We start from the raw sequence: 26044 nt of genomic DNA, 5'->3' as shown, positions 1-26044 counted from the left end.
GTAGAGAGCATTTCTGCCTGGATCAGAGGTTGGCCTTAACCTCTAGCACCACCTCTGCCTTGGGCTGAATCCTCTAGCTGAGGGTTGAATCTCTGTATCCTTTTTCTCACCCCCCTGCAGTATTTTTAAGACCAGTCCTCCGGTTGTCTGGCTCTAATTGCTTGGGTCTGCCCAGCCCCTCCCGCAGAACATTCATTTCCCACGGAGCCCTGGCTCCCTCAGAGGCCTCCCCAGTTCACTGGACCACTGGGCTGACCAGGCTCCGCCCGGGCCTGCAGGCTGGCGGATGGAGAGTCAGATCCTGATTCTGAGGCGCACCATCCTGGAAACGTCGACAACATATTTTAACCCTTCCAAGCTGGGGGCGCCTGGGTGGCTCAGTCAGTCGAGTGTCTGGGTCTTGATCTCAGCTCAGGTCTTGATCTTGGGGTTGTGAGTTCAAGCCCTGCGCTGGGCTCCGTGCTGGGCCTGGAGCCAACTTAAAAAAAAAAACAACAAACCACCACAACAAAAACCCTTCCAGGCTGAAATTTTCTCCCCTGTAAATTAAAGATAATAGTAGCATCCATCTTCCTGGATGGATTCTTTCAGCCATCCTGCCCACCCTGACTCATCATCCAGTCTGCATCAGGCATTGTTTCAGGTACTAAAGACAAAGGTGGTGAACGGAAGAAAAACAATCTCTGTGTGCCTGGAACTGACCTTGCAGATGGAGTCAGGCAAACAAACCAACAACTCTGCGTATATTTGAATTGTATCTGGGTGACGGGCACTGAGGAGGAGGGCCCTTGAAGGGATGAGCACGGGATGTAATGCTGTATGTTGGCAAATTGAATTAAAAAAAAAAGTCTAAAGAAATGAATTGTATCTATGTTTCTATGTTTTCCTCTCTGAATTTGAGGCAGTAAGCATTCACGAATAAAAACGGAGAGGATAGGGGACGAGCTGCTGGAAGTGTCAGCTTATTGGGGTGGCCGATGGGGGCCTCTCCCAGGAGGGACTGTGGGAGGAGCCAGCGGGTGGCCCGGGAGTGTGGGACGAGGCAGGATCCTGGCTGCCAGACTGCAGACTGCGGAGAAGAAAGGCCCCAAGGTAGGATTAAACAAGGTCATAGGGACGAGGGTCCCAAGTGGACAAGGGTCCCAAGTGGCCAGGGCACCAGTGAGCCGCGCTGGGTTTACCAGGCCATCGGAGGGAAGCAAAGGGGCCAGGCTCAGACTGCCGACTGCCCTTCCCCAATCCTGGCTCAGGGGTTTATTGGTTGGCATCATCCCCTCTCCCATTCCCAGGGCCCCGTGGGGAATGCACAGCACCCCGCCGCCCCCGCATCTGCCCCCACGGGGTCCCTCCTGCCTGCCATGGTGCTTCCGGGGTGGGCACCTTGGGTGAAATTCAAGGACTGCAACTACTTTTCCCTCCGCGCCAACCGGCACCTAGAACGGGCTCTGCCTGCAGTGTAGACTGTGAGCTGGTGTTGACCTCGGGTGGGGGGAGGGTGGCTCAGCCCGCCGTCTCCTTCCTCCACCCTCAGAGGGAGAGCGGCCTGATGTGGGTCTGGAACAGGACAAGCAGAAGTGGCCTTGAAAATTTGGGTCCCGGGCGACTCATGCGTCCTTCCCTGCTCTGGACAAGGCTTTGCGGCTCCCAGGGCAGCTTCCACCCCGAGAAAGGCGGCCTCTACTACGACATTTTTCTCCAGGTCACTTTGCAGCCTACGTCTTCCACCCCGGCTCTCTCCACTGACGTCACCTGCCCCCGGATCGTCCCCTCCCTCGCTGCTTCCCCCGCGCACCTTTCAATACCCAGGGCTGGGAGGGAGGCCAGGGTTCAGTCTGGACGCCTGAATGACCGACGGGATTTCTTTGTCATAAATGCGACTTTATTATTTTCAAGTACATACGTAGTACCTCGAACTAATGTCTTACAAAATGTCACTGAGTGAAGGTCTTGCGAGTGTTTCTTGAACAAACACAGGAGAATTGATGATTAGGCCATGCACACGCTACTTCTACGTAGATATTCCTAAAGTGCCTCCAAAGTATACTTTTAGGTGGACTAGATATGCCATCCCTAGCAATGTGGTTTATGCTTTTAATTTGCTAAACAAATGCCTTTTCTTTTTTTAACTGACGGTGCAAAGGTAAACTTTGTCCATAGTCAACAGATCTCAAACTTCTCAGGCCCAAATTCATGTGGTTTCCCATTTCGTTTTCCGAGCTGGAGCGACGACTCACTTATTTCAAGGTATTTCTGATAAGGTAAAATTCCAGTGTAGCGGGGGTCGTCCACGGGCCTCCCTCCCTCTGCCTTGGGTCTTCCCTTTGGCCCCTCAACTGGGTGTCTCTCCCGGGCTTCCCAGGGCTTCTGGGCTGGGCCTAGAGGAGGGGCCGAGCTGCCTGCAGAGCGGAGCTGTTGGATGGGGGTAAGGGGAGGGCAACGCAGTGCCTCCCAGGAACCTGAAACCAACTCCCCGCCCTGGGAAGCGGGGTTAGTGCTCCCACAAAGGGGGGGGGGCGTTCACCTGGGAGGAACAGCCCTCCCAGCGCCTGATCTCTTCTTGTCAGGAGGTTCTGAGCAGGCTGGTGACCTAAGCTGGTTCTGCATGTCCCTGGGCCGCGGGAAGTTCCTGGGAACGTCCTCCACCCCGATTGCAGCTGGTGGTCGGGGACTTCAGGGAACGAGGCAGCTTCGTGGGGATGGACACAGCAGGGAAGGGGGTGGCAGGGGCAGGTGTCCCTCTGGGCCCAACACGGAGCCTCTAAGGACCTAGCAGCCTGGTGGTGTGAGTGAGTGAGGACAACGCTGCTGGAGCATCTGAGACACCTGGGCCTCAGGACCCAGAAGGCACGAACCCGGGTGGGTGGGGACTGCACGGGGCAGGGGTGCAGGATCCCAGGGGGGCTCCTGGGTTCTCTGGCTGCCTTTGCCACTACTCTGATGACATTTGAATTGGGTCTTCTGGCAGGAAGCTCTAAAAGGGCAGGACACGGGGCGGAGACACCGCACATCAGCTGTCCTGTCCTGGCACTCTCTTCCCCGCTCCCTTTGCCATGTCCCTCCTCGGCCTCCCACGCCCCTGCCCGCCCTCCTCTGGAGGCTCCTAACCAGCCTCGCCTGCCTGCGGAGGACTGGCTTCTACAATCAGCTTCCCTTTCCGGCCTGGCACTCCTTAGGAGGAACTGTGTCTGATCCCAAGGGGCACGGGCGGCAGTTGGCAGGAAGCAAACGAGGGGTGGACTGGACGGTGGGGTGAGGCGGAGAGGCGGAGGGGCATTGGTGATCTGAGACAGTCCCCTCTTCCCAGTTTAGACAGGTCCCTGGCCGGGAAGGGAGGGTGTTGATGCGTTCTAGCAGGAGGCGGGTTTGCGGGGGCAGTCGACAGCGGGGGGTGGGGAAACCCTCAATTCCTCGGAAAAGTGGACAACAGGGTGGAGCAGTGGAGCAGGATCTGGGAAGGACCCTAACGTGTGGTGTCTAAGCTGATCGTTCATAGTTAGGTCTACAAGGCAATCGCCCCGAGCTTACGTGCCCGCTGCCCCCAGCTTAGCCTGCTGAGCGGCTCATTGTCCCTCCCCGGACCCTCCCCCAGCACCCCCAGTCTTCTGCGCATCACCATTCCCTGCACCGCCTCCAGGCGCCCCGGCCTGAGCCTGGTCCTTCTTCTGAAGGCTCAGTAGTAGGTCTCCTTCTCCACCCAGCCTGTGGGAGAGATGGGGGCACCGCGTGAGTTCACGGGGGCGGGGGGGGGGACAGAGATCCATCTCCCTGGGCTGGGGGCTCACGGCCATGCGCAGCACAGGCCTGGGGCAGGAGCCCCGGGATCCCAGGGAGGGCGAAATCAGGGTGCAAGGGAGGGCGGATGTCAGGGAGTGGAGGCCCCGGGTTAGGGGAAGGGAGAGAGTCCTATTAGCACAGAGCAGCGCGGGCACAGAGTGGGCTGCGCAGTAACAGGTGACTGTAAAGGGGCGACCCCCCGGTGGCTGTGCAGAGGCGTGGCCGTGGGGTTGACAGCTCACGATTCTCCGGAAGTCAGAAATATGGATTTTATGTGAAAGCCCCTAATTTTAGTCATGGGGCCAATTGAAAAACACAGCCACACAATAAAGGGCGGACCAAACCAAACAATATCCACGGGCGTATTTGGCTCAGAGGCCATCCGTTCTCAACTTCCAGGAAGTGGCCAAAAATGCTTGTTGGAAGAAAAAAAAACAAACTTGATTGTTGCTCTGGAACTGGGAGGCCTGGGTTCCAGCGCTGGCCCTGCTGTTCTTTGCCTTACGACCCCTAGCAGATAAATTCCGCTCTGCACCTGTTGGTTTCTGTAGATTGTGGAGGGGGAAGGGGGTGCCCTGGGCCCTCCTAATTCTGTGCCCTGCAATCCAGGGGGCTGGCGGAACCTGAGGATCACCTGTCTGTTTGGTGGGAGGGAACCCGGGCCTGTGAGGAGGAGGCAGGGTCAGGGCTCCGAGGACCTGGGGCCCCGGGATCTGGGGGCTGCAGGGGAAGAAGGCGCGAGGATATGCGGTAGGAGCGGTTGGGTGCTCGGCGTCCTGGGGGGTGGGCAGCAGCGGGTCGCCCTGGCAGGCGGCGGGCAGGGGTGCTCACCGCCGGGATAGCGCCGCAGGATGAGCTTCCGGACCTCGTCGTAGATGAAGATGAGGAGGCTATAGGGGAAGGCACAGAACCACCAAGTGACCCTGCACCAAACAGAAAGGAGAGCGTGTCAGGGGCGTCCCGGGCGGTCACGCCAAGGAGGCTGTGAACACCGGAGCCCGGGTCTGGGGGGCCGCGCCGGGGACACACTCACTTGAGCGGGTACATGCGCAGGGCCACGCCCATACCCGGGCAGTAGGACAGGAAGGCCGCCAGCGCCGTCTCCTCCAGCAGCCCGAAAATCAGAATCTTGTTCCTGGAGAGGCAAAGAAAGGAGGTAGGCGGTGCTGGAAGGAGGGGTGCGGGGGCAGGAGATGCAGGGGGACCCCGGAGACGGGAGGGACAGAGGCCCCGAGCAATGTCCGGATGGTTAGAGACACCCCCGCCGCCCTCTGCGTGCAAACACCCTCTTCCCGGGCTAGACGGCTGGACGGCTCCTTCGCAGGTTCTCTTTACTTTTCCTGCCTGCTGACCTCAGCTCTGATTATTGCCTGTCGCACACGCAGTCACCCAGCAGGTAAGTGTTTCCAGCGTGTGGGCCGACGACCTCTGTGCGGGGGATGCTGTGCTCCCCACGAGCTTCCGCCCCAGAGGGGGGCCGCCCCATGCGGCCTACGGCCTGGCGACGGCTCCAGGCACATACTTGCTAAGTGACATGTTCAATAAAGCGGAGAGATGTGAGGAAGGCACCCAGCCAAGAGGAAGCCGTCGCTCCCCGGAAGGTGAATGCTGGAGATGTACGCGCACGACGCCAGGACCCAAACGCAGCGTAGAGCACTGTCCTGGGAGCCTCTCTGGGACTCTCCACTTTCCTCTCTTACGTGCTATTAACTTCACCAGGGTTTTGGCATCTTGCTTCGTTCCCCACACTGAGAAATTGTGTCAAAAGTGCCCTGGGGGGTGCTTGTGCTCGAGGAGGACCCTGATTCCTCCAGCGCTAACCACTGTCCACGCCGCGGTCACCGAGTGATCGCTGAGCACCAACAGGGGCCAGACCCCGACAGGCGCCCGCCCGGTGCCGTCGCCAAGAGCGTGGGCCCTAGAGGCCGACCTGGGTGACCTCGGGCACGTCATGTAAGCTTCTTGGGGTCTCTGGTCCAGAAAATGAAATCAGCACCTACCTCGCTGAGCTATTGTGAGGGTAAACGACGTGTTTGAACGACAGCACGCCGACTGGCACCTGGTGACTGACGCGCTAAGGACGCACCGAGCCTGTCCCCGGGCAGCTCCCAGCCCCCAGGAGGGTGACACATTCCGCGGGGCGGGCGCTATGAGCCTGAGCTCCCTGTATCCGGGGGAGCGCGGGGCACCTGCACTTAGGGCTGGGCAGGGGGGGACGCGGGGGGGTGGACGCGGGATGCAGGAGGGAGGATGGAGGAGGGAAGATGTGTGGGAAGATGAAGAGGAAGGGAGAGGGCAGGGAACCTTAAAGCACCGGATTAGGAGCAAAGTGAAAACTGGTCAGAAATGGTGCTCGGACCGCTTCCTCCTCAGCCACCCATTTCAGGCTGGGCTGTGGCCGTGCGAGTATCCGGGCAGGTGCAATGTGATGCTCTGCCCCCGGATGTGGCCACGGGGCGAGGGGGCCTGTGGGGGGTGGGGGCCCGGCTCTCTGCCGGGAGCGGGGGCCGGGGGCGCTCACTTCATGCCCTGCTGGAAGACCGAGTTGCGGCGGGTCTTGCAGATGATGAGGTCAGCCCACTGCACGACCACGATGCTGGCGAAGAAGGCCGTGTGGCAGGTGAACTCCACCACCTTCCGCTGCTCGTAGGTCTGCGGGGCGGGCGGGCAGCGTGAGAGGCGGCCGAGGGGCAGGGGGCGGCGTGCTGGGGGCCCGGTCGAGCCCTGGGCGGGGGGCACCCTCAGTGGCCACTCCCGCAGGCGCCGAGCCCGCACCCCCGGCCCCGGCGTCCACAGCCGAGGCCCCACGCACCCACTCCTGCCCGTAGCTGTCCTCCAGGTCGTTCATGGACCGGTCGTCCCAGTCTAGGCGGATTCCCAGCAGCCGCGACGGCAGGAAACCGTTCTCTGCCAGGATGACGAAGTAGGTGAAGAAGCCACCCAGGGCCTGGATCATCCCTGCGGCGGGTGGGCAGAGGGCAGGCCCGGTCAGAGGAGGAAGGGGGGGACCAGCCGCTCGGGCCACAGACGACGTCCGGGGCCCTCGGGGGGGTGGCCGCTGGCCTGGGATGTGCCCGTGGCTCCTCCGTCCAGCAGAGGGGCAGAGACTGCCCTCGGGCCCCCCCAGGCCCCAGGGCCCCGCCGCACCGATCTGTCCGTAGGCCATGCTGATGAGCCTCTCGTTCACCAGCTTGTCGGTCTGCGGGTTCCTCGGCTGCCGCTTCATGATGTCGCTCTCGGCTGCCTCGTAGGCCAAGGAGATGGCGGGGACCTGCGTGCGGGCGGGTGCGGGGAGGACGGCGGTGGAAGGGAGCCGACAGGTGCAGGGGGTGGTCAGCGGGGGGGAATCTTCGATGCCCTTCGGCACGTGCTGCTAAGACCCTATTATTTTTTTTTATTTATTTTTTGCTAAGACCCTATTATGGTGCGGGTCTTGGCTTCTGTTCCCTCAACCATGGCAGCCCGGCCAGCGGCCCTGGGGCGCCTCTCCCTCTCGAGCCGCCCACCTCCACCCCCGGCGCCGCTCCACCCTGGCCTCACCATGTCTGTGCCCAGGTCGATGCAGAGGATGGTCACGGTGCCCAGAGGCAGGGGGATGTTGGCGATGATGAACAGCAGGAAGGGGGTGATCTCGGGGATGTTACTGGTCAGGGTGTACGCGATGGATTTCTTGAGGTTGTCAAAGATGAGGCGGCCTGGGGGAGGTTCGGGGGGGCATCAGGGGGACAGGGGCCCCTCCGCAGCCCCAGCCCCTGAAGCGAGGCTGCCCATGTTCCCCAGAGAGGGAAGGAGACTCTGAGTTTGAGGGGAGCCAAAGCGGGCTGCAGGGGCCTGGAATCCCGGGTTGGCTCTGTGTGGGGGTAAAGGCCCGGGAAATGGGGTGCTGGCCTCCACCATGCTGGGTGCCAGCTCGGCCCACGAGGCCCCTCACCCTCCTCCACGCCCGTGACGATGGACGCAAAGTTGTCGTCCAGCAGGATCATGTCGGCGGCCTGCTTGGACACGTCGGAGCCCGAGATGCCCATGGCGATGCCAATGTCGGCCTTCTTGAGCGCGGGGGAGTCGTTCACGCCATCCCCGGTCACCGCCACGATGGCCCCCTGGGCGAAGACACAGCCAGAGCGAGGAGGAAGCCCGTCCAGGCCCGTCCAGGCCCGTCCAGGCCCGGCCCCGTGCGGCGCCCGCTCACCTGCCTCTGGCAGCCCTCCACGATGATGAGCTTCTGCTGCGGGGACGTCCGCGCGAACACGATCTCCGTGTGGTTCTTGAGGATCTCGTCCAGCTGCTCCGACGTCATGTCCTTCAGGTCCGAGCCATGCACCACGCACGCCTTGGCTTCCCTGGACGGTGGGAGCAGAGGTGAGTCCTCGCCGCCGGGCCGCAGGGTCCCCGCAGAGGCGGGGGCACGGTCCCCGTCGCCCTCTCCCTGTGGCCTGTCTGTCCCATCTTTCTCGGAGGAAGTGAGGCGACATCGTAGCCCAGCAGAGTCGTTGCTAGGCAACGTGCCGGTTTTCTCACCCATGCCTCACCCCCGTAGCCACCCTGCAGTGTGGTTTGTGCCCTAAATTTCTAAATTTGTAGTTGAGAGAGTGGAGGCTCAAGGCCGCCGTAACACGGCATCTCTAGGGTCACGCGGTGAGCTAGTGGCACAGCCTGGACACGCTCGGGGCTGAGAGGCCGGCCGCTGGGGTGTCACAGGTACGGCCTGCAAAGCTCCCAGGGAGGTGTTCTGTGGATGGGGCGGGGTGACCGGGGACGGGGCCTGCGGAGGCCTCACCTGGGGTTGACCTGGCTGACGGGAATGTTGAGCCTGGCTGCAATGTCCTCCACGGTCTCATTGCCTTCGGATATGATGCCCACCCCTTTGGCGATGGCCTTGGCTGTGATGGGGTGGTCCCCGGTCACCATGATCACCTGCGAAAAGGAGAAAAGAGAGGAGAAAAGCAGTGCTGAGGGCCTCTCCCCAACCCACTCCTTACCGTAAGTCAGACAGAGCCAGACTGAGAGATCCCAGCCACGCTGGGGGAACTGCGTGTGCGCGTGCGCCCGTGTTTGGTGGGGACAGGCTGTACTTGGGGGTCAGAGATACTGTGTTTGGGTGGAGGAAAACCTCCCGACGAGTAACGAATTCACCGGGGTCCCTCGGCAGAGGAGCCTCAGAGGCTGGCTGTCCTGGGATACGAGGCTATCAGGGCTCCAAGGGCCCTCATGTTCCCAGAAAGGGCCCATGACTGTCTGTGTCCAGGCTCACGTCCACTCTGGTCGCTGCGGCCGTGCAGCCGGGCAGGGCAGGGTGAGGGCACAGCCGCCGCCCCGGCCTTCCACCACCCCTTCTCCGCGTGAGAAGAAGCTGATCCGTGCAGAGTGCATGGAGTTTGGTGGGGACGGTGGCTGGCATCTGCGAGGTGGGCTACGGAGCGGCCTGTCACGGGCGCGGGGGGATCAGAGCCAGATGGAGGAGCGTGTGCACCTGCGGGTCTGTGGGCAGATCCCACGGACGCCGAGGAGCCAGCCCCTTCAGGGCCCCGCGCCCCCGACGGCAGGTTTGCAGCCCTCATCCCGCCTGACCCCTCTGAGCACCGGGCAGCATCCACCACCCCCTCCTTGAGAGCCGGCCCCACGCGGTCTGCACGGACTCTGTTACTCCCGGGTCCCTTCCCTGCTCGTTCCAGCTCTTTCCCGCACCCTCAGGGTGGCCGCCAGGTGGAGGGGAAGGGGCGGCAGGCCTGAGCCCGCACGCACACTGGCCTTGGCCCCTCCCCACTGGCCCAGGGTGGGGACGACCCCAGCTTCCCGGGTCGTCGTCGTGAGGAGTCAGGGACACTGGGTGGGCGCCCAGCAACCGTGAGCTGTGACTTTCTCCCCCTCCTGCCCTGGTTCCTCTCTCTCGACGTGGCCCACGACCGGTGGCCCTGGTTTCACCCTCATCCCTGTGTCCCCATGCCTGCTACAGGTCTTGAGCTGCACTCGGGTACCCAGCAGCCTCGCTCTCTGGCCCTGACCCTCTGTGCTGGCCTCTAAGCTTAGCCAGCTTTCCCGGGGATGTCTCTCCCTGGGCATCTACTAGACGCTTCCCACGGAGGGTCAGAACTGAGCTCGAGGTGCGCTTGGCCACCCCGCCAAGCCTGCCCTCTGCCCCCACCTCCACACTCTTCCCTCCCTTCATCCCTGCACCTTCCTCACCGACCGTGTCCGGCCTGGTCACCGTGTTCTCAGAGTGTTTTTCAAAAGGGACCCGTCGCCTCCACCCCTTTGCCACCCTGGTTCAGATGTCGCCCCTGCTGGAACCACGGCAACGGCCTCTCTCCCTGCATCCTGCCTCTGATCCTTCTCCAGATGCACCCCCTTCCACTGGGGGGGCCTCCTGCAAGCTGGATACCTGTGGCTCCCTGCGGACCCCAGGATCAAGCCCAAGTCGGGCATCTGAGCAAAGCCCTTCCACGTGGCCCCAGCCCACGCCCCGGTCTCCTGTGCTCCCGCCCCACGCACCTGCACCCCGCATGCCTTCTCATGGCGTCAGGCACGCACTGTCCCTGACCTTGACAGCCTCCCTCTCCCTGCCTCACAAAACACCGCGGCCTTCGAGGCCCAGATCGAGTATCAGGCTCTCTGTGAAACACTGCCCAGTTCTCCGCGGCGGAATTAGCTGCTCCCCGCTCTGAGTGCCCGGAGGTACTGTCCCCAGGCCCCCGTGCAGGTTCCGGTCATGGCCACAGGCAGCCCGATGTGCCGAGCACGGCTTGCCAGACGCTGGGCCACGCTTCACATACCTGATCCACCCCTTACCGGCAGTTTTATTTTGGGAAAGCGACTTACCCACTCTGAGTCTCAGCTGGTTTTATTTTTAAATGGGGATGATGACGCCTACCTCGGAGACTGAGTGATTGGGGTTGAGAAATCCCTTATACACACACGCACACGTCTACACACTGTGTTTCGGGGTGATAGCAAACGGCAGGCTGCCTTGCTTCACATCCCGGCTCCAACCACTGAGGAGCGTGCTACTTGGTGCCTCAGTTTCCCTTTTCTGTTGTAAGGGAAAATCCCAGTGCTGACTCATCAGGTGCTTGTGGAGATCAGATGAGCTCATGCAGGCTGAGTGCCGAAAACACTGCCTGGCTCCTACGAGCGGCTGTTTGTATTATGGGAGCATCTGGGCCGTGGCAGGTGCCCACGACCCTGGCTGTCGGGCTGTTCCGTGATTAAGTGTACAGGCATTTGTTCCTCTGAGAGCCCGTGAGCTCCAGAGGCCAGGCACCATGTCTCCGTCGTCTCACTATCCCCTGGCCCTCAGCGGACGGGCAGCCTGAGCTGCTCTGGTGTCAGCTGAGATGCTGGAAAAAGAGGAGCGGCCACGGCACGGTGCCTGGTTGTGAGATGGGGGGGGGTGCTGAGGAGGTGCCTTGGCTCCGCGGGGGAAAGGGCTTACATCTCCGCTGGCCTCCAGCTTTGGGCAGCGCCTGGTCCACAGGTGCTCGAGATAAATGCTTGCAGAGTGGGGAACACAAGTGGCAGGGAGGGTGCTCACCGAGCAGCAGTTGCAGGTGGACACAGGGACCTAGGAGAGGTGTGCCTGGGGGATGAGGACCACAGCCAGCTGATGGGCGCGTGGGGAGCACGTGGGCGCCGGCAGGAGCCTGCTCGTCCCACTCCCGGGGGCCGAGAGAGTGGGCCTAGTCGGGAAGGTAGGACGGCCCGATCCCCGAGACACAAGCGCCAGATCGGCTCCGGGTCAGACTAGCAAGAGTGGGGGAGGGGATGTGCCTGGTCGCTGTCCCGAAGGGACGGGGCCAGAGCTCGGGGCGGGCTGGCTTTCCCTGCCGATGCACAGATTCTCCTCTCAGCTGGCGGGAAGGTGGCCCCCAGGACCTGGGTGTCCGCAAGGCAGCAGCCCGCCCCTTGGCCCCTGGCGTCTGGGAGGGAGGACGGGAGGGCGGGGCCCGTACCTTGATGCCAGCGCTGCGGCACTTGCCCACGGCGTCTGGCACGGCGGCCCGGGGAGGGTCGATCATGGACATGAGCCCCACGAAGCAGAGCTTCTCGGTGGGAAAGTTCAGCTCGTCTGTGTCAAATCGGAAGCCCCGAGGAAACTTCCCGGAGGGCAGATTCAGTTGACAAAACCCTGAATTGGGCAGGAGGGAAGAGTGAGCGCAACCAGGTGCCCCCAGGCCCTGGCCCGGGCGCCGCGGAGGCCCAGAGCCCCTCACCCAGCACGCTCGCCCGGCACCTCACCCAGCACGCGCTCGCCCAGCCCGCCCAGCTCCATGTAGGCGTTCTGGAAGGCGTCCTGCATCTCCTTGTCCAGCGGGATCTCCTTGCCCTGCACCAGGATGGTGGAGCAGCGGTCCAGGATGCGCTCCGGGGCCCCCTTCATCACCAGCACGTGGCTCTGCGGGCTGTCTTCTCGCTCGTGGATGGACAGCTGGACAGAAGACAGGCCGTTAGGGATGGGGCCGGACTTGCCCCAGGGCCTGCCAAGGGGACACGTCCTCTGGTCTGTCAACTAGTGTCGACGGAGGGAGAGCCGGCGTGTGAGGGGGCGTTTGTCGTGCCAGCCCTGTAACCCGAGAGCCACCTGCCCGTAGACACTCATTTGCCTCACAAGTAGGTACCAAGATCAGTTAAGAGAGGCGCGTGCGAGGGGCCGGGTGGCTCTCTCGCCAGCACCCCACCACCGTGCTGGTCTTGGGGTGCTCCCGCAGGGCGGCTGAGGCTGCCTTGTCGGCACTCAGCGGGTGCTAGCAGCCCGAGGGACGCCCCAGGGAAATTTCAGAGGTGTGGCCGACCCCACAGCTGAAGGGATGGCAGGCTGAGGCCAGAGCTGGGAGGCAACGGGGTTTAGTGAGGATGGCAGTTTGGAGGTCAGGGTCATTGTCACCAGACACAGAAACCGCCGGGGTTCCTGGGGGACACGCAGGGGCAGGGCCCTCAGATGCCCCCACCGCTCACAGGCTTTGCGCGCCCCGCTCATGTCAGCCCCTCCCCCGCTCCTGACCCGGCACCCCAACCGGACCTGGTACTTGTTGGTAGAATTGAAAGGAATCTCCGCCACCTTGGGGTTCCGGTCCCTCATCTTCCTCACGGAGCCACAGGACAGCTCGATGCACTTGAGCAGAGCCGATTCGGAGGCATCACCCGCTGTGTCCCGCTGCCAGAGGGGAATTCAGTGTCACACGGGCGGGGGTGGGGGGTGGGGAGCGCCGAGGGAGGGGGTCCCGGAGCCTCGAGGCTGGCAGAGGGTGCGAGCACAGGAGCCGGGCATCAGCAAGGCGGGCGGGCCGCGGAGGCGCCCCCGGCTCCCTACCTTAGACACTGAGATGTTCTCCTGTCCGGCCTTGAAGACGGCCCGGTTGCAGAGACCGGCGATCCGAGATAGGGCTGTCCACGTGGGGGATCGCTTGTCGAATGTGGCCCCTGGGAGGGAGGCAGAGAGGGAGATCCGGGAGCCTGGCTCCCCTTCCCAGCCCCTGTCTGCTCCCGCCCTCCCCGTCGTGGGCGTCGTGTGGGTGCCCTGGACGCCCCCGCCCCCGTGGAGTGCCCTCTCACCAGACTGATCTTCCGTGGTGTCCGCTTCATGGATCTGGTTGTCGAACCACATGTGGGCGACAGTCATGCGGTTCTGGGTGAGGGTGCCCGTCTTGTCGGAGCAGATGGTGGACGTGGAGCCCAGCGTCTCCACCGCCTCCAGGTTCTTCACCAGGCAGTTCTTGCGCGCCATGCGCTTGGCCGTCAGGGTCAGACACACCTGGGACAGAGGAGAGTAAGGAGGGCTAAGGCCGGAGCCGGAGGGGTCCGCGATCTCGCCCTGGACCAGGCCCTGGCCCTCCTGCCTTCATCCCGGTCCGCAGACACCCGGTGGGACCTCCGTGTGGGGGGTGGGTGTGTTCCGTTTCAGAACTGTTGAACTGACACCATGGCTGTGTATTTAGGTGAAAAGTCCAGCCGGGAATTGAAGATACGAGGCCTGAGCCCCAGAGCGGGCCCCAGAGAGCTGGGCCGAGGGGTGTGCGAGTGGTGGTGGGGGGGTGAGCTCACTCCAGGGGTGGGGAGAGCGGAGTGGGGGGCCCGAGGATCAGGGTCGGGGTCGGGGTCGGGGTCGGGGGAGGAGGAGACCCTGCAGAGGACAGAGGGGAACCAGGACGGCGACATGTCACAGACGGAGGGGAGAAGTCCGGGAGGGTGGGCAGCGGTGCCGTGTGTGGGCAGAGCCATGGAAGGCCCCGAGGAAGGGTCACCGCTGGGTTTGCCAGTTAGTCATCGGTGACCTCTGAGGGAGGCTTTGCGGCAGGGTGGGTGGGGACAAGCTGCAGAGCGCGGTGGACAGCGCGGCGGGGGGTACAGGGTGGCGAAGAGCTCTGGGGGAGCCCGTGCACCCCAAGGCGCAGCCCTACCGGGTTTTTTCAGGCTCAGACTCTGAGCCATGTCTTAGATGACAATCTGACGAGTGACTTTAGGGGCTGGAAGGGAACAAATTGCCCAGATACCATTAGGCTCTAGCGCCTTCGAGGAAAGGGAAGCAAGACCCTCCCTCCCTCCCTCCGCCGGCGGCACCTGAGCCCAAGCCACTCACGGTGACTGTAGCCAGCAGCCCCTCGGGCACGTTGGCCACGATGATGCCGATGAGAAAGATGACAGCCTCCAGCCAGCTGTAGCCCAGGATGAGCGAGAGCACGAAGAAGGAGACCCCCAGGAAGACGGCCACCCCCGTGATCAGCTGGATGAAGTGCTCGATCTCCATGGCTATGGGCGTCCGCCCCACCTCCAGGCCCGAGGCCAGCGTGGCTATGCGGCCCATCACCGTCCGGTCACCTGTGGCGATCACGATGCCCCGGGCCGTGCCTGCAACACAGAGGGAGCAGGGGCTTGAAGTCCCACCCTACCCCTTGGAGAAGCAGAACCGCTGCAGAGTAAACGAGCCTCAGGTGGGACCTGCAGGTCACCCCGTGGCGACCGTGCCTCCCGCGCTGGCCACCCCCCCCCCCCCCCGCCGTCCACCCCCAGCACAGACCGCCAGGCCCAGACTCCGGCAACCACATCTCGTTTTCCCTTAACACTTGGGCCTGGGAAGAGACCTTGCAGAGAGACTCAGATTCAAGCGGAGGAGGTGCAAGCAGTGAAATAAGTGTTGCTCCAGCAGCTCAGTAAAATCTGGCTCCTGCTTGTTAGGATCCAAAAGTACATGATGTTATGTTTTCTGTGTGGTCTGAAGATTTTCTCTCTCCGCCTAGGGCCAGAGAATCCACAGAGGCAGCCAGGCCGGCAGACGCCCCCGGGGCTCCCGGGGAGGGAGCCGTGAGGGAAAGAGCGGGTGTGCGGGGGCCGGCCAGACCCGGTCCACACTCTTGCTTGGGTTCCCGCCCGGGATGGCTCTGATCAGGAGCTGCAGGGTGCCGTGACACACCTGGCCGGCGCCCGGCGCATAGTAGGCGCTCAACACGTGCCCCTTCTATTTAATTTTTCTCCTTCCTCCAAGCCCATTTCAGAGAAGGCAAGGCGCGTATCTTACCAGGCATTTTTACCAATTGTGGGAAATGTGGAGCAGCTTTCAGAACCTCAGTACATTAGAAATTGAAGAGATTTCATGTGCTGCGACTTTCATTGTAATCCCAACTTCCTAAAGGATTGGGAGAAGCTCCGAGAGGGGTGCCCGAGTGGGCATCTAGCTCCTGATTTCGGCTCAGGGCACGATTTCAGGGTCCCGGGATCGAGCCCCACGTCGGGGCTCATCAGTCCCCGCTGAGCAGGGAGCCTGTGTGAGATTCTCTCCCTCTCCCCCTCACCTCCCCACACATGCTCTCTCTAAAATAGATGAATCGTTTTTTTAAAAAATTGCTGGGAGAGACATGATACACCGAGGAGAGGTGAGAATCGGCGAGGGAGGGGCGTGGAGGCAGGGCTTGCAGCCTCCTCCAGCCCCCGTCCCCCGCGCGAAGTCTAGCCAGTCCCCCTTCCCCTCCAGCTCTCGCCATCGGCCCCTCTCCAGGAGGCACAGCCACAGCGGGCAGGAGTTTGGGGTGGGCTTAGTCTCCTGCCTTTACGTGGTGGCAGCGCAGGGAGCTCCCGCTGGGCCTGGCTCGTCTCCAGGACCCTGTATGGAGATGGGGTGACCTGGGCAGCCCGAACCTCCCAGCCTCCTGACTGGGCAAAGCAAGAATGAGACAGGTGAGGGGCTGGTCCCAGAACCAGGAGAAATGGAAGTTCAGTCCAACCATGACTCGTAGGCGTCAAGGCTGACAGTGCGTGCTGCCTACTGTGTGTGTCTGTGTGCCTCTGTGTTGTGTTTTGTGTATTGCGTGTGCGTGTGCACGGAGGTCGTGGCCCGACCTGCAAGCACTGGGATCTGCTCGGTCTTGCCGTAGACGGCCCTCAGATCTTCCTGTTGTGGGGGGGTCACTTCCACGGAGCCAGGTCCCCCAGCCTGTAATATTCAGGCCCCCCTCCCGCCCCGGGTCTGGGAGCAGACTGGGGAATCAGGGTCCCCCGCACCCTGGGCTGGAGGTCTGACAAGTGAGCACATTCGCAGCCCCCTGGGGATTCAGGGCAGAGACTCTCCCCTCAGTCTGGCGAGGACGGGGAGCTCCCAACCGGCCAGCTTCTCACCTTCCACACAGTTGGTGGAGAAGAAGCAGATATTGCGGGTTTCCAGGGGGTTCTCATGCGTGAACTCGGGGGAGCGGGTCTGGGGCTCCGACTCTCCCGTGAGCGATGAGTTGTCCACCTGAGGAGGAAGCAGGTGCGTGGTCAGCGGACGGGCAGACACGGGTGTGCACAGCTGTCTTCTGGCTCCAACCACGCTCGACCCCGTGGCTCCAACCACGCTCGACCCCGTGACCCCAGGGACAAAATCACACTTGTGCTCATCACGTATTTAGAGCATTAGCTATTGTCCCTGCTCTGGTTCGGAATCCTGGCTGTCCCCGACTTCTTATGTGACCTCGGGCTGGTTACTTAACCAGCAAAACCTCCACGTACTCGTCTGCAGACTGGGGACCGTAACGGGCATCCCTGTGTCACACACCCATGAGGGGCGCCTTGGACACGAGGGTCTGAGAAAACGCCACCGCCTGGGGTTGCACCTGGCACCACCTGCGGCCTGTGCGGCAGCCCCGCAGGATGCACTGCTCTGCGGAGAGAGGTTAGATGGTGTGCACACCTAAGGGGCATCTCACACCTAACGACACCCACCACGCGGCTGCGATCAAGTGGGAATCAAACAAGCCCGGGGCATGGCGCGTGCCCAGCACAGCCTCCTGACACTCTGTGTACACAGTGGGAGACCAGCTGGGCCGGGCGTCGCGGGGGCCAGGGCCTCCTAGACCTTCAGCCTCTTGCCGGGGTCCCCCAGCGGTGTGCGGCCTGCTTCTTAGGGCCGCCGGGGCCCCCCGCCACCTCCTCACCTTGCAGCCGTGGGAAGAGATGATGCGCAGGTCCGCAGGCACGCGGTCGCCGCCCTTCACCTCCACCAGGTCTCCTACCACCACCTCCTCCGCGTTGATCTGCATCTTCTCTCCTTCCCGCACCACGAGGGCTTGCTGGGGGGTGGGGGGCAGGAGGCTCATGCTCTCCGCTGCCCATGGCCCCCCCCCGCCCCCCCGGCCTCCCGTAGGCCCCCCGGGCGCCCTGGGCCATGGAGCGAGGTCCGGGCATGGAGAGCGGGAGCCCGGGTCTGGGAGTGCGAGGAGCTCAGGAGCTGGGACCCTCGGCGAACCCTGGCGCCAGCCCGGAGCCCCGCGGGTCTACCTGAGGCACCATGTTCTTGAAGGAATCCATGATCTTGGAGCTCTTGGCCTCCTGGTAGTAGGAGAAGCAGCCGGTGACGATGACCACGGCTGCCAGCACCACGCCCAGGTAGAGCTGGGGAGGAGGAAGCTGTGAGGCACCTGCAGCCCGGGAGGGCAGCCGCCACTCCGACCCCGGGCCCCGGGGACTTTGCCTGTGGCTGGGAGTGACGGCGGCGGAGAGCCCTTCTCCCCAGCCTCCCACTCGTTCTCCTGAGAAGGGGGGGACTGTGGGCGTTGCCGGGACTAGGACTTCTCTAGGGGCTGAGGCTCCGGGGAGGCAGCCAAGCCCACGCAGGCGGGAAGGAACAGGGACGGGCTGCCTGGAAGGCAGGGGCCTGTGGGGCTGGGACCGGACGCTCTCGCTCCCTGCCCCCAAGCGTATCGGGCCTCGGGGAGGACGGCGGAGCCCGGGGCCCGGCTCACGTTGTCGTTGGATGGCTCATCCTCCATGGCCGCCTGGATGCCGTAGGCCAGGAAGCAGAGGATGGCCCCGATCCACAGCAGGATGGAGAAGCCCCCGAACAGCTGGCGACAGAACTTGACCCACTCTGGGGTTGTGGGGGGCGGGGTGAGGGCGTTGGGCCCATCCCGAGCCAGGATGTCCTGCGCCCGCTGGTTGGTGAGGCCCTGAGGGAGCGGGGAGAGGAGTGTGAGCGCGTGTCCACACTCGTCCCACGGCCCCTCGGCAGGGCCACGATGTCCGCAGGGAAAGACCCCACCGCTCGGAAGGGGCAGGGGAGCCTCGGGAAAGGCCACGCGGAGGAGCTGACATTTGGCCCTGAAGCCCGTGGATGCGTGGACTGTGCCCCAGCCCCGGGGTCCTTGGGTTGAGGCCCCTGCAGGTCAGGACACAGGCTCCCCGCAGACACAGCGGCGGTCCCCCCGCCCCGGGCCTTCCTTCACACCCTTTCCAGCGAGCGTTCAAGTAGAGGCCGGCGCTCCCGACCGTGAGTGTCACGCGGCTTTGGTAACAGGTGGCCTCCCCGACAGCCTGGCCTGTACCCCCGCCTCCCCCCGCCCCCCCCCCCAACCGGCCCAGGCAGTCCCGTGTAGCCCGCGCGCTGACGGAGCCTCGCTCCGCGTGGGGCATGCGAGCTCTGCAGCACGTCCTTTCCTGCTGCTGGACTTCGAGCCCCTGGAGGGCAGAGGCCGCTTAGTTACCCTTCCATCTGTGCACTCATCTATTTAATAAATGTGCCTTGAGCGCCTACTGCATGCGGGGTGCCGTCGTCGGCTCTGGGGACCCAGAGAACCCCTGCCTTGGGGGGCTTACGACCTGGTGAGGTGACACATGATCAGGAGATATCCCTTCCAGGCCATGAAGAAAAATAAAATAAGGGGAAGGAACGGGGCTGAGGGCGGGGCGGTGGGCAGGGTATTTTCAAAAGGGAAGTCAGGGAGGGCCTGCAGGAGGAGGTGTGTGCACAAACTACCATCATGGATGCTTTGTGTTTAAGAAAGATGGGCTTGCTGTCTGACTGTGCCGCTCGCGGGGGTCTCCTCGAGTCACCCCGCATCAGGAACAGGCGTACAACAGCTTCCCCGGGTGGGCATCAGGGAAGTGTACTTGGAGCACTTGTCCTGCCGTGGTGCCCATGGCGGGCGCACGGGTCACCCTGAGAGCGGTGGGGTTACCTCACCGTTTCACAGGTGTCCCTTCCCTGAGACGTGTGTCCCTTCAGGGACAGAGGACAAGCCCCACCTGGGGAGCCCCTGGGGCCTGGCTGCCAGGTGCACAGGGGAGGGGCTGTGGCTTATGCAGCAGGGGGTCTGGGTTCGAGTCCTGCTCAGCGCTCAGCTAGTCACAGTCTGCGGGTCCCAGGGCTGGGATTACAGCTCAGAGACCCTGCCTGCGTGGGTCCTCCGGTCGTGGGCACCCTCCCCCAAGGTGACCTTCCACTCACCTTGGACAGGTCCACTTGGTACTTGCGGCCCAGCTCATCCAGGGACAGCTTGTGGTCGTCCTGGGGGGACAGTTGAGTTACTCTGGGGCGGGGGGCTGGGTACCGAGCCTCGAAGGCGTGTGTGGACGGAGGGGCCCGGGGCTGAGGCGAGGGACCCGGGGGGCGCTGGGCTACGGGGGCCCCTTCCCACGGCCTGCCTCACCATGGCCACCTCCTTCTTCAGCTCATCCAGCTCCTTCTCTTTCTGTTTCTTCTTGCCGCCCCCATTCTCCGCAGTGGTGGCGGCGGGCGAGTACTCACGGCCGGCCTGCAGGGGGAAGGGAGAGCCCCGAGATTCAGGGAGGCCAGAGACCCGAGCCTCTATGCCCCCTGGAAGCGGGAGTGCAGGCGCTGGGCCGGGGGTGGTGGGGTCAGAGGTAGCAGCAGCCAGGCCCGGGGGAGGGAAGGGCGTGGGTGGAGGAAGGACCCCAGTCCTTCAGTTCCCCCACTAGTCGCAGGGCCACGGGCCCTATGTTGGAGGTTCAGGGAAGGCCGTGGGCCCCGGGGCTCAGGGGCTGCCTATTGTTGGGCTCTGCTAGGATTTTATTGGCTCAGAAAACCCTGCTGCTTAATACTGAATGGAACAAAAACTTTAAAAACCAGCATCCTCCACTATTTAGAACGCTGGAAGGCAGTGGCCAGGGTTGGGGGCCGCTTTGAGGTAGAGCAGCCTGTGGGGGGGCTTTGCCCCGACGCCAGGGACGCTGAGAGGAGCGGAGACGGCGAGGCACCTTGGGGGGCAGAGTCTCTGGGGAGCTGGCGGTCTGGTGGTGGAGCTGGCGGTGCAATGGGCAGGGCTGATGGGCTGAGAGAAACCATCAGCCAGGGGGTCTGAGCGAGTCCCAGAAGCGGGGACAGAGGGGAGCCGCGGCCCGGTCCTGATCGTGGGCCAGCCCGCCCGCCTCTGGGCAAGGGGGTGGTCTGCACAGTATGAGGCCTCGAGACGCGATGGGGTGACAAGGAAACTGGGCCCCATTTGTCCAAAATACAAGAAATCAACTCTGAGGACACAGCTAAAACTCAAATGCTCTCAGGCCCTGGCATCCTGGGGGCCTCCGGGGAGACCCGGTGACCATGTCCCTGGAGCCTCGAGCGGGCCCGTGTTCCCTTCCCCTTCACGGCCTCCGTCCGGCCTCCTCCGAGCGCCGGGCTCCCAGGCTCCACGGGGAGAACAGATTTCCCCTTCCGTGGGGTGGGTGGTGGGGCTGCTGGGGCCCTGGGGGAGGAGGGGGCAGGGAGGGCCTGGGGGCGCCCCCGTGTCCTTGTCATAGAAGGTCTGGATCTCTGTCCCCTGCCTCCTTCTCCACTGGGCCCTCAGGCCGTGTGAGGCTCTCAGGAACGAGCCTCTCTACACGCTGGAGTGTGGTGTAATTCATCTTTTTGTACAGACCAGACACCCGGGGGGGGGGCGTCTGGGTGGGGGTGCAGTTGCTTAAGTGTCTGTCTCTAGGTTTTGGCTCAGGTCGTGATCTCAGGGTCGTGAGGTCGAGCCCCGCCTGGGGTCCATGCCCAGCATAGGGTCTGCTTAAGACTCTGTCTCTCCATTTTCTGCTCCTCCCCGTACAATAAATAAATCTTAAAAAAAAAAAAAAAAAAAAGCCTGGACACTTGGATGGGATCTACAGCCAACGTATCTGTCCTTTTCTTACAGGATCGTGAGCATTCTTTAAAAGTAGACTTGTCTTTTAAAGGCAGTTGTGCGCTCACAGCAAAGCTGAGCAGAGAGTATGGAGAGTTCTCAGATGCCCCCTGCCCCCCTGCCCCACTGTCAACACTCCTACCCACCCCCCGAGGGCGCATTCGTGGCCGTCGGGAACCTACTCTGGCCCCTCGGTATCACCCAGAGTCCAGAGCTGACAGGAGGGCTCGCTCGTGGCGCCAGCCACTCTGTGGGTTGGGACAAATGCGTCCTGACGTGTGTCTATTGTAGCTCCCTCCCCCCCCAAGTGGTTTCACTGCCATAAAAATCTGTGCTCGTGGATAATGCACTTTTCCCCCCATTGAAGACAGGAGCAACCCCGGGAACGCGGCTGCAGCCGCTGCCCTCGTCAGGTGGGATCACGAGGCCTGTGCCCGCAGAGGGAGCCGTCTGAGCAGGGAAATTGGGCACAGGCAGGGGGCTCAGGGACAGGGGGACACCGTTGTCCCCACCTGCTTCCATAGGGAGCACCAATGAATCAAGTATGTCTTTGGCGTCCTGGAGGCTGAGCATCTTGGGGAGACGGAAGCGGCCCAAGTGGAGAGGGGAAGGGCTCCTGGGAAGTTGTCTGACCCCCTCCCCAGGAGACCTAAGCGGGGGGCTCATTGGGTGGGATGGAATCCCGTGTTTTGGGTTCACCAACGCTCCCCGTGCTGGGACCGAACTGTGGGTTGGATGGAGAGCAGAAGAGGGACCAGAGGTGAGACATCAGGCCAGACCAGCTTCAAGGGACCCTGCAGAGCGTCGGGGGCAGGAACAGGGCCTGGGCGTCGGGGTGGGGGTGCCGGGGGCTGTGGCCGGGGGCAGAGGAGCAGAGCCCCGAGAATTTCCATACATTCAGACATGAAATAAAGTTCGTGAAAATTAGAATCCAATTGGCAGCCGGTGCGCTGGGGGCACCTTGGGTGGCGGCCGGAGTGAGCATCCCCACGCAACACCCCTTCTCCTGAGCCCCCACCCTGTTCTCCCCGAGGCCTGCACAGAGCTGGGGACACACAGCCCCCTCCCCCTCCCGTCCTGGCAAGGATCTCAGGCTCTGCAGCCAGGATCCTGCGGAGATTTGGGGCCAGCGGGCTGCCCGGGGAAGAAAGAAAGAGAGGAAGCAAGGACCCCCCCCCCCCGGGCTCCCCCCACCACGAGTCCCCCTCTCCGGGTCTTGAATGCTGAAGGAGAACAGAGAGTTCTTTCTGAGGGAGCCAGAGGCTGGGACAGAGTGGGGGCAGCTGGAAAGCAGCCACGCTCCCCCCACCGCAGCCTCGTGGTGGCAGCTGGAGCGGGTTGGGCGCTCTCCTACCACTGCCATCCCTGCCCCCAGCTCCCACGCTGCCCTTCACGGCCACAGGGCGCAGGGTGACACTCAGGCCTGGCTTTGTGGTGCGGATGTAGGGAAGGAGACAGGAGACAGAGGAGCCCTGGCACTGCCCTGGCACTGCGGTCAGGGGTTCTCCTGGCAGGTTGAACTCCAAGCTCCAGCCCTAAGCACCCCCATTGCCCCCCAGCCCGTGCCTCCCAGCAGAACCAGGTCCGCTCCCCAGCCTGCCATTGCCTGCGCACAGCTGGGGGGGTGGGGGTCGGGGCCGCTGGCAGGAGGGCAGAGCCCCCAGGCAGTGGGGTCCCTGGAAGAAATCAAGGTCGAATTGCGTCCGTCTGTCCGTCCGGAGCAGGATCTGGTGGGCTGAGCCTCCTGCTCCAAGGGGGACCAGCGGAGAGGAGACCTCCCCTGGCTCCCTGTGCTGGGCTGGGGGCTCCGGGCTGGGGGCAGCCCGGCCTCTCCTCGGCGACCCGCATGTCAGAACAGGACATGCCAAGGTTCAACTGAGGGTCCCAAGTGGCCTGCCTTCCCAGGGGTCAGCATGGGGGTCGGGGTGGGGGGCAGCGGCTTGCAGAGCCCCGCTCATCCCCACACGGGATGTGTGCTCCCACGTGCCCGGAGGCCTGCAAGGTTCTCACAAACCTGCCTTCTGAGGCACACACCGGAGCTCACCCCGGAACAAGTGTGTCAGCTCTGGCCTATGGAGAGCACGTGTGACACACACACACACACACCGGTTCTATTTATAGCTCCTACCCCAGCTCACGGACCCTGGTGTCCAAGCTCAGAGTTTTCCCAGCTGCTAAACCCAGCGCAATAACATGTCCTTGCGTGACCCCTCCCTGGGCCCAGAAGCTCCCCCAGGCTCCCCACGGGCACCCCCGTGCCTCCACGCCCTCCCACAGCTCCCCAGACCCTTCCCCTCCGCCAGAATTCCACAAAAGGAAAGCAGCCAGGCGCAGTGTGTAAGGGATTGGGTGACTTTTCTCCATATGGAAATTTCATTTCCAAGAATCCAGAGCCCGGTCCCTGCCCCCCCAGCCCGCCCCACTCCACAGTTGTTAATCTTCCCCTTGGCATTCCCAGGGCTGCAGAGTGGCCCGGGCAGGGGTGGGCCGCGGGGGCGCAGGCAGCTCTCGCCAGCCCCTGGGAACGCGCTCAAAGCCCAGGCCACGGAGGATGACCGCCTGCGCTGCCAGGGGCTGGGGGCGCACGGCCGTCCCGGCACTCAGGGACCCTGGAGCTGGTGACTCGGGCGCCATGCCCCCGGGCCTCTCCAACCGTGACCTGGACCCCCATCTTCTCGGGCTGGGTCTGCCAGAGGAATGGGTATTTCGGGGAGACGGGGTGGCACAGACAGGAGCATTCACGGAACCAGGTTCCCTTCGGCGGGCACACTGGGAGGCACAGTGAGCCAGGGTCTGTCTAGGATGCGGGGAGACCAGGGATGGGGGTGTGGGGTAGGGTGGAGGGCCGTGGGCTTATCCTGGAGAGTGGTGCAGAGGGGGGCACTGGGGCATCTGAGCGCTGGGACCTGTGCACCGAGCACGTTTGTAGCTGGGAGACTCTCAGCGCAAGTCTGAAGGGCCGGCTTCTTGTGCCCCTCCCTTCGCACCCCTGCCCACCCCATCCTTCTTCCCTGCGGCCTCCCTCACCCCCCAGAGAGCCCTCCTCCTCCCTACAGGGCCGCGGCTCTCTTTGGGGATACTCACCCCACGGCCCATCTTGGGGCAGAGTGGCTGAGGGAGCCTAGACTGCACGGGTCACGGGGACCGTCCCGAGCCCCCGCCTCTGGTCCCGGAGGCCAGAGACCCCCGGCAAACAGACAGAGCCGCAGCGAGCCACGGGGTAGCTTTAAATAGGTCCCTCTCCCCCTCTCCCCCGCCTTCCCCTCCTCGGGAAAGAAACGTTTGTTGAAACAGGATCCCTGAGGACTCCTCCCCTCCCGCCCCTGAAGCAACAGGCGGCTGGACCATGGAAGGTCCATTTGTCCGGCTGTGCGCTCCCCGTGGCCGCCCCCCTCCCCCGGCCCACGGCAGCCCCTGCTGAGAGAGGCATGGGGGGGCGGGCAAGGCTGGAGCCGTGCGGCTGGGGACAGGCTGACGGGAACAGTCCCACAGCATCCCGGGTGCCACAGGCCACATGGCCCCACTGTTTCTCTTGTTTTCCCGGTAGGGAAACTGAGGCCCAGGGAGACAAATAATGTGAGTGGATAGAACAGAATCCGGGGCTCCTGACTCTGCGCCCAGCCTCCCAGAGAAAGAAGGAGAGACCGTTGTCCCCCCTGCAGAGGTTGTGGGGACGTGGGAACTGGGAAAAAGAGTCGCCTGGGAACCCAGGGCCACTGCCTCTGAGGCACCTGGGAAGGGTCCTGGGCTCAAGAGGCAGCACAATGCCTGCACGCGGAGGGGACGGGGTCTGGGCAAGCCCTCCCCGGGAAGCCCTCCCTGAGTCTGAGAATTGTGACTGTGGGGGGCGGGGGGCAGGCCGGGGGGCCAGGGAGGCAGGGGGGCCACCCTGGGGCCAGCCCGCGGACGGACGCACATCCACGGCAGCGGCGCGGGGTCCTGTTCACCCCTCATTACCAAGGGCACCTGCCGCCCCCTACTCCCCGTTGAGAAGTCCTGGGCCGGATCTCGTCCTGGGGTTGGCAGGTGGGAGGGAGGAAGCCAAAGCGGGGACAATACAGAGTTCCTCGGAGGCAGAGGCCAGAGCCCGGAACCAGAGCGGCCTCGGTCCTTCTCACGCTGGGGCAGGGAAGGCCGGTCTGCAGCGCGGAGGCCGGAGGTTAGACCGAGTCCGCGGCGGCAGGGGAGCGGCGGGAAGTCCCTGGGAGTGGGGACGGGGCCTGGTGGCTGGAAGGGGTGTCTGTAACCCTGTAGCAGCTGGAAACAGGGGTAGAGAGGAGCTGGATCAGGACCAGCTGGGGGGGGGTTGCCGTACATCTAATAAAGGAGCCAAAGAATGAGGGGCAAAGAGGGGAAGGGGAGGCCAGAGGGGGCAGATAGGAAGAAAAACTGCCCCTGGCATCTGGGAGCAGCGGGGGGCAGGATCTGCCTGGAGTGTCCCCATTTCTCTGGGCTCAGGGATGGGGTGGAGGGCAGCCAGCGGCGGGGGGGGGGGGCAGGTCCGAGAACCCTGACCCCAAAGATGCAGAGGGAGGGGCGAGGTGCCCGCGGGGCTGGGTCCTCTGGGCCCCACTGGGAACTCCCCGCAGAGGGATTATCGAGCTCTTCAGCAAATCCACTCTCAGGGCGCAGGGCCCATGCCTGAATTCCCCAAATAACTGGCCCCCTCCGGGCCTGCGCCTGGGATTTTCCATGACAGGGATCCGGAAGGTCACATCCCGCTTCCGCCCTCCTCCTCCTCCTGGAAGGATGGGTAGCATGGGGCAGACACCTTCTGTCCTTGGGCCCTTCCTCTGGCCTTGACTTTGAGCCTGGGGGGGAGCAGGCTGGGGGGCAGCCACAGGGAGGAGCAGACCCCAGTTCCAGCCCCGTGTGGACGGGGGTGGGGTGGGGGGAACAGTAGCTGA

The 26044-nt window shown here is 63.5% G+C and overlaps 1 protein-coding gene and 2 long non-coding RNA genes across 3 annotated transcripts in view; 2 read left to right on the top strand and 1 right to left on the bottom strand.

Annotated features, from left to right (window-relative positions):
• Positions 1-926: 926 nt before the first annotated feature.
• On the top strand, positions 927-2719 carry LOC140626639 (uncharacterized). Its single transcript, XR_012025701.1, has 2 exons — positions 927-1092; positions 1532-2719. It is a non-coding gene; the product is annotated as an uncharacterized lncRNA (long non-coding RNA).
• ATP1A2 (ATPase Na+/K+ transporting subunit alpha 2) lies at positions 1858-24381 on the bottom strand. The gene is made up of 23 exons (XM_072814373.1): positions 24222-24381; positions 19662-19766; positions 19460-19519; positions 17979-18182; positions 17515-17628; positions 17172-17306; positions 16375-16492; positions 14345-14613; positions 13321-13519; positions 13079-13188; positions 12788-12922; positions 12007-12196; positions 11721-11896; positions 8552-8688; positions 7964-8114; positions 7706-7874; positions 7315-7469; positions 6922-7045; positions 6587-6732; positions 6296-6426; positions 4808-4909; positions 4606-4697; positions 1858-3699 (listed from the first exon to the last, which is right to left on the bottom strand). Exons 1-23 carry the CDS (start codon positions 24231-24233, stop codon positions 3671-3673), a joined length of 3063 nt encoding a protein of 1020 aa, XP_072670474.1. The 5' UTR covers positions 24234-24381; the 3' UTR covers positions 1858-3670.
• LOC140626637 (uncharacterized) overlaps positions 8002-26044 on the top strand; it is a 28433-nt gene continuing 10390 nt past the window's right edge. The window contains exon 1 of the long non-coding RNA XR_012025698.1: positions 8002-8133. This is a non-coding gene — a long non-coding RNA (uncharacterized lncRNA). The remainder of the gene's footprint in view (positions 8134-26044) is intronic.

Source organism: Canis lupus, chromosome 38 (genome assembly GCF_048164855.1).
Source record: "Canis lupus baileyi chromosome 38, mCanLup2.hap1, whole genome shotgun sequence".
Classification (NCBI taxonomy): Eukaryota; Metazoa; Chordata; class Mammalia; order Carnivora; family Canidae; genus Canis; species Canis lupus.
Note: the sequence above shows the minus strand (reverse complement) of the source record. Positions and strands in the feature narration are given on the sequence as shown.

Coding starts and splice junctions, on each gene's coding strand:
- ATP1A2 (XM_072814373.1), bottom strand. Junction 7,875..7,963: donor TGGAGGGCTGCCAGAGGCAG/GTGAGCGGGCGC, acceptor GTCTTCGCCCAG/GGGGCCATCGTGGCGGTGAC. Junction 7,046..7,314: donor TCGACCTGGGCACAGACATG/GTGAGGCCAGGG, acceptor GCCCGCACGCAG/GTCCCCGCCATCTCCTTGGC.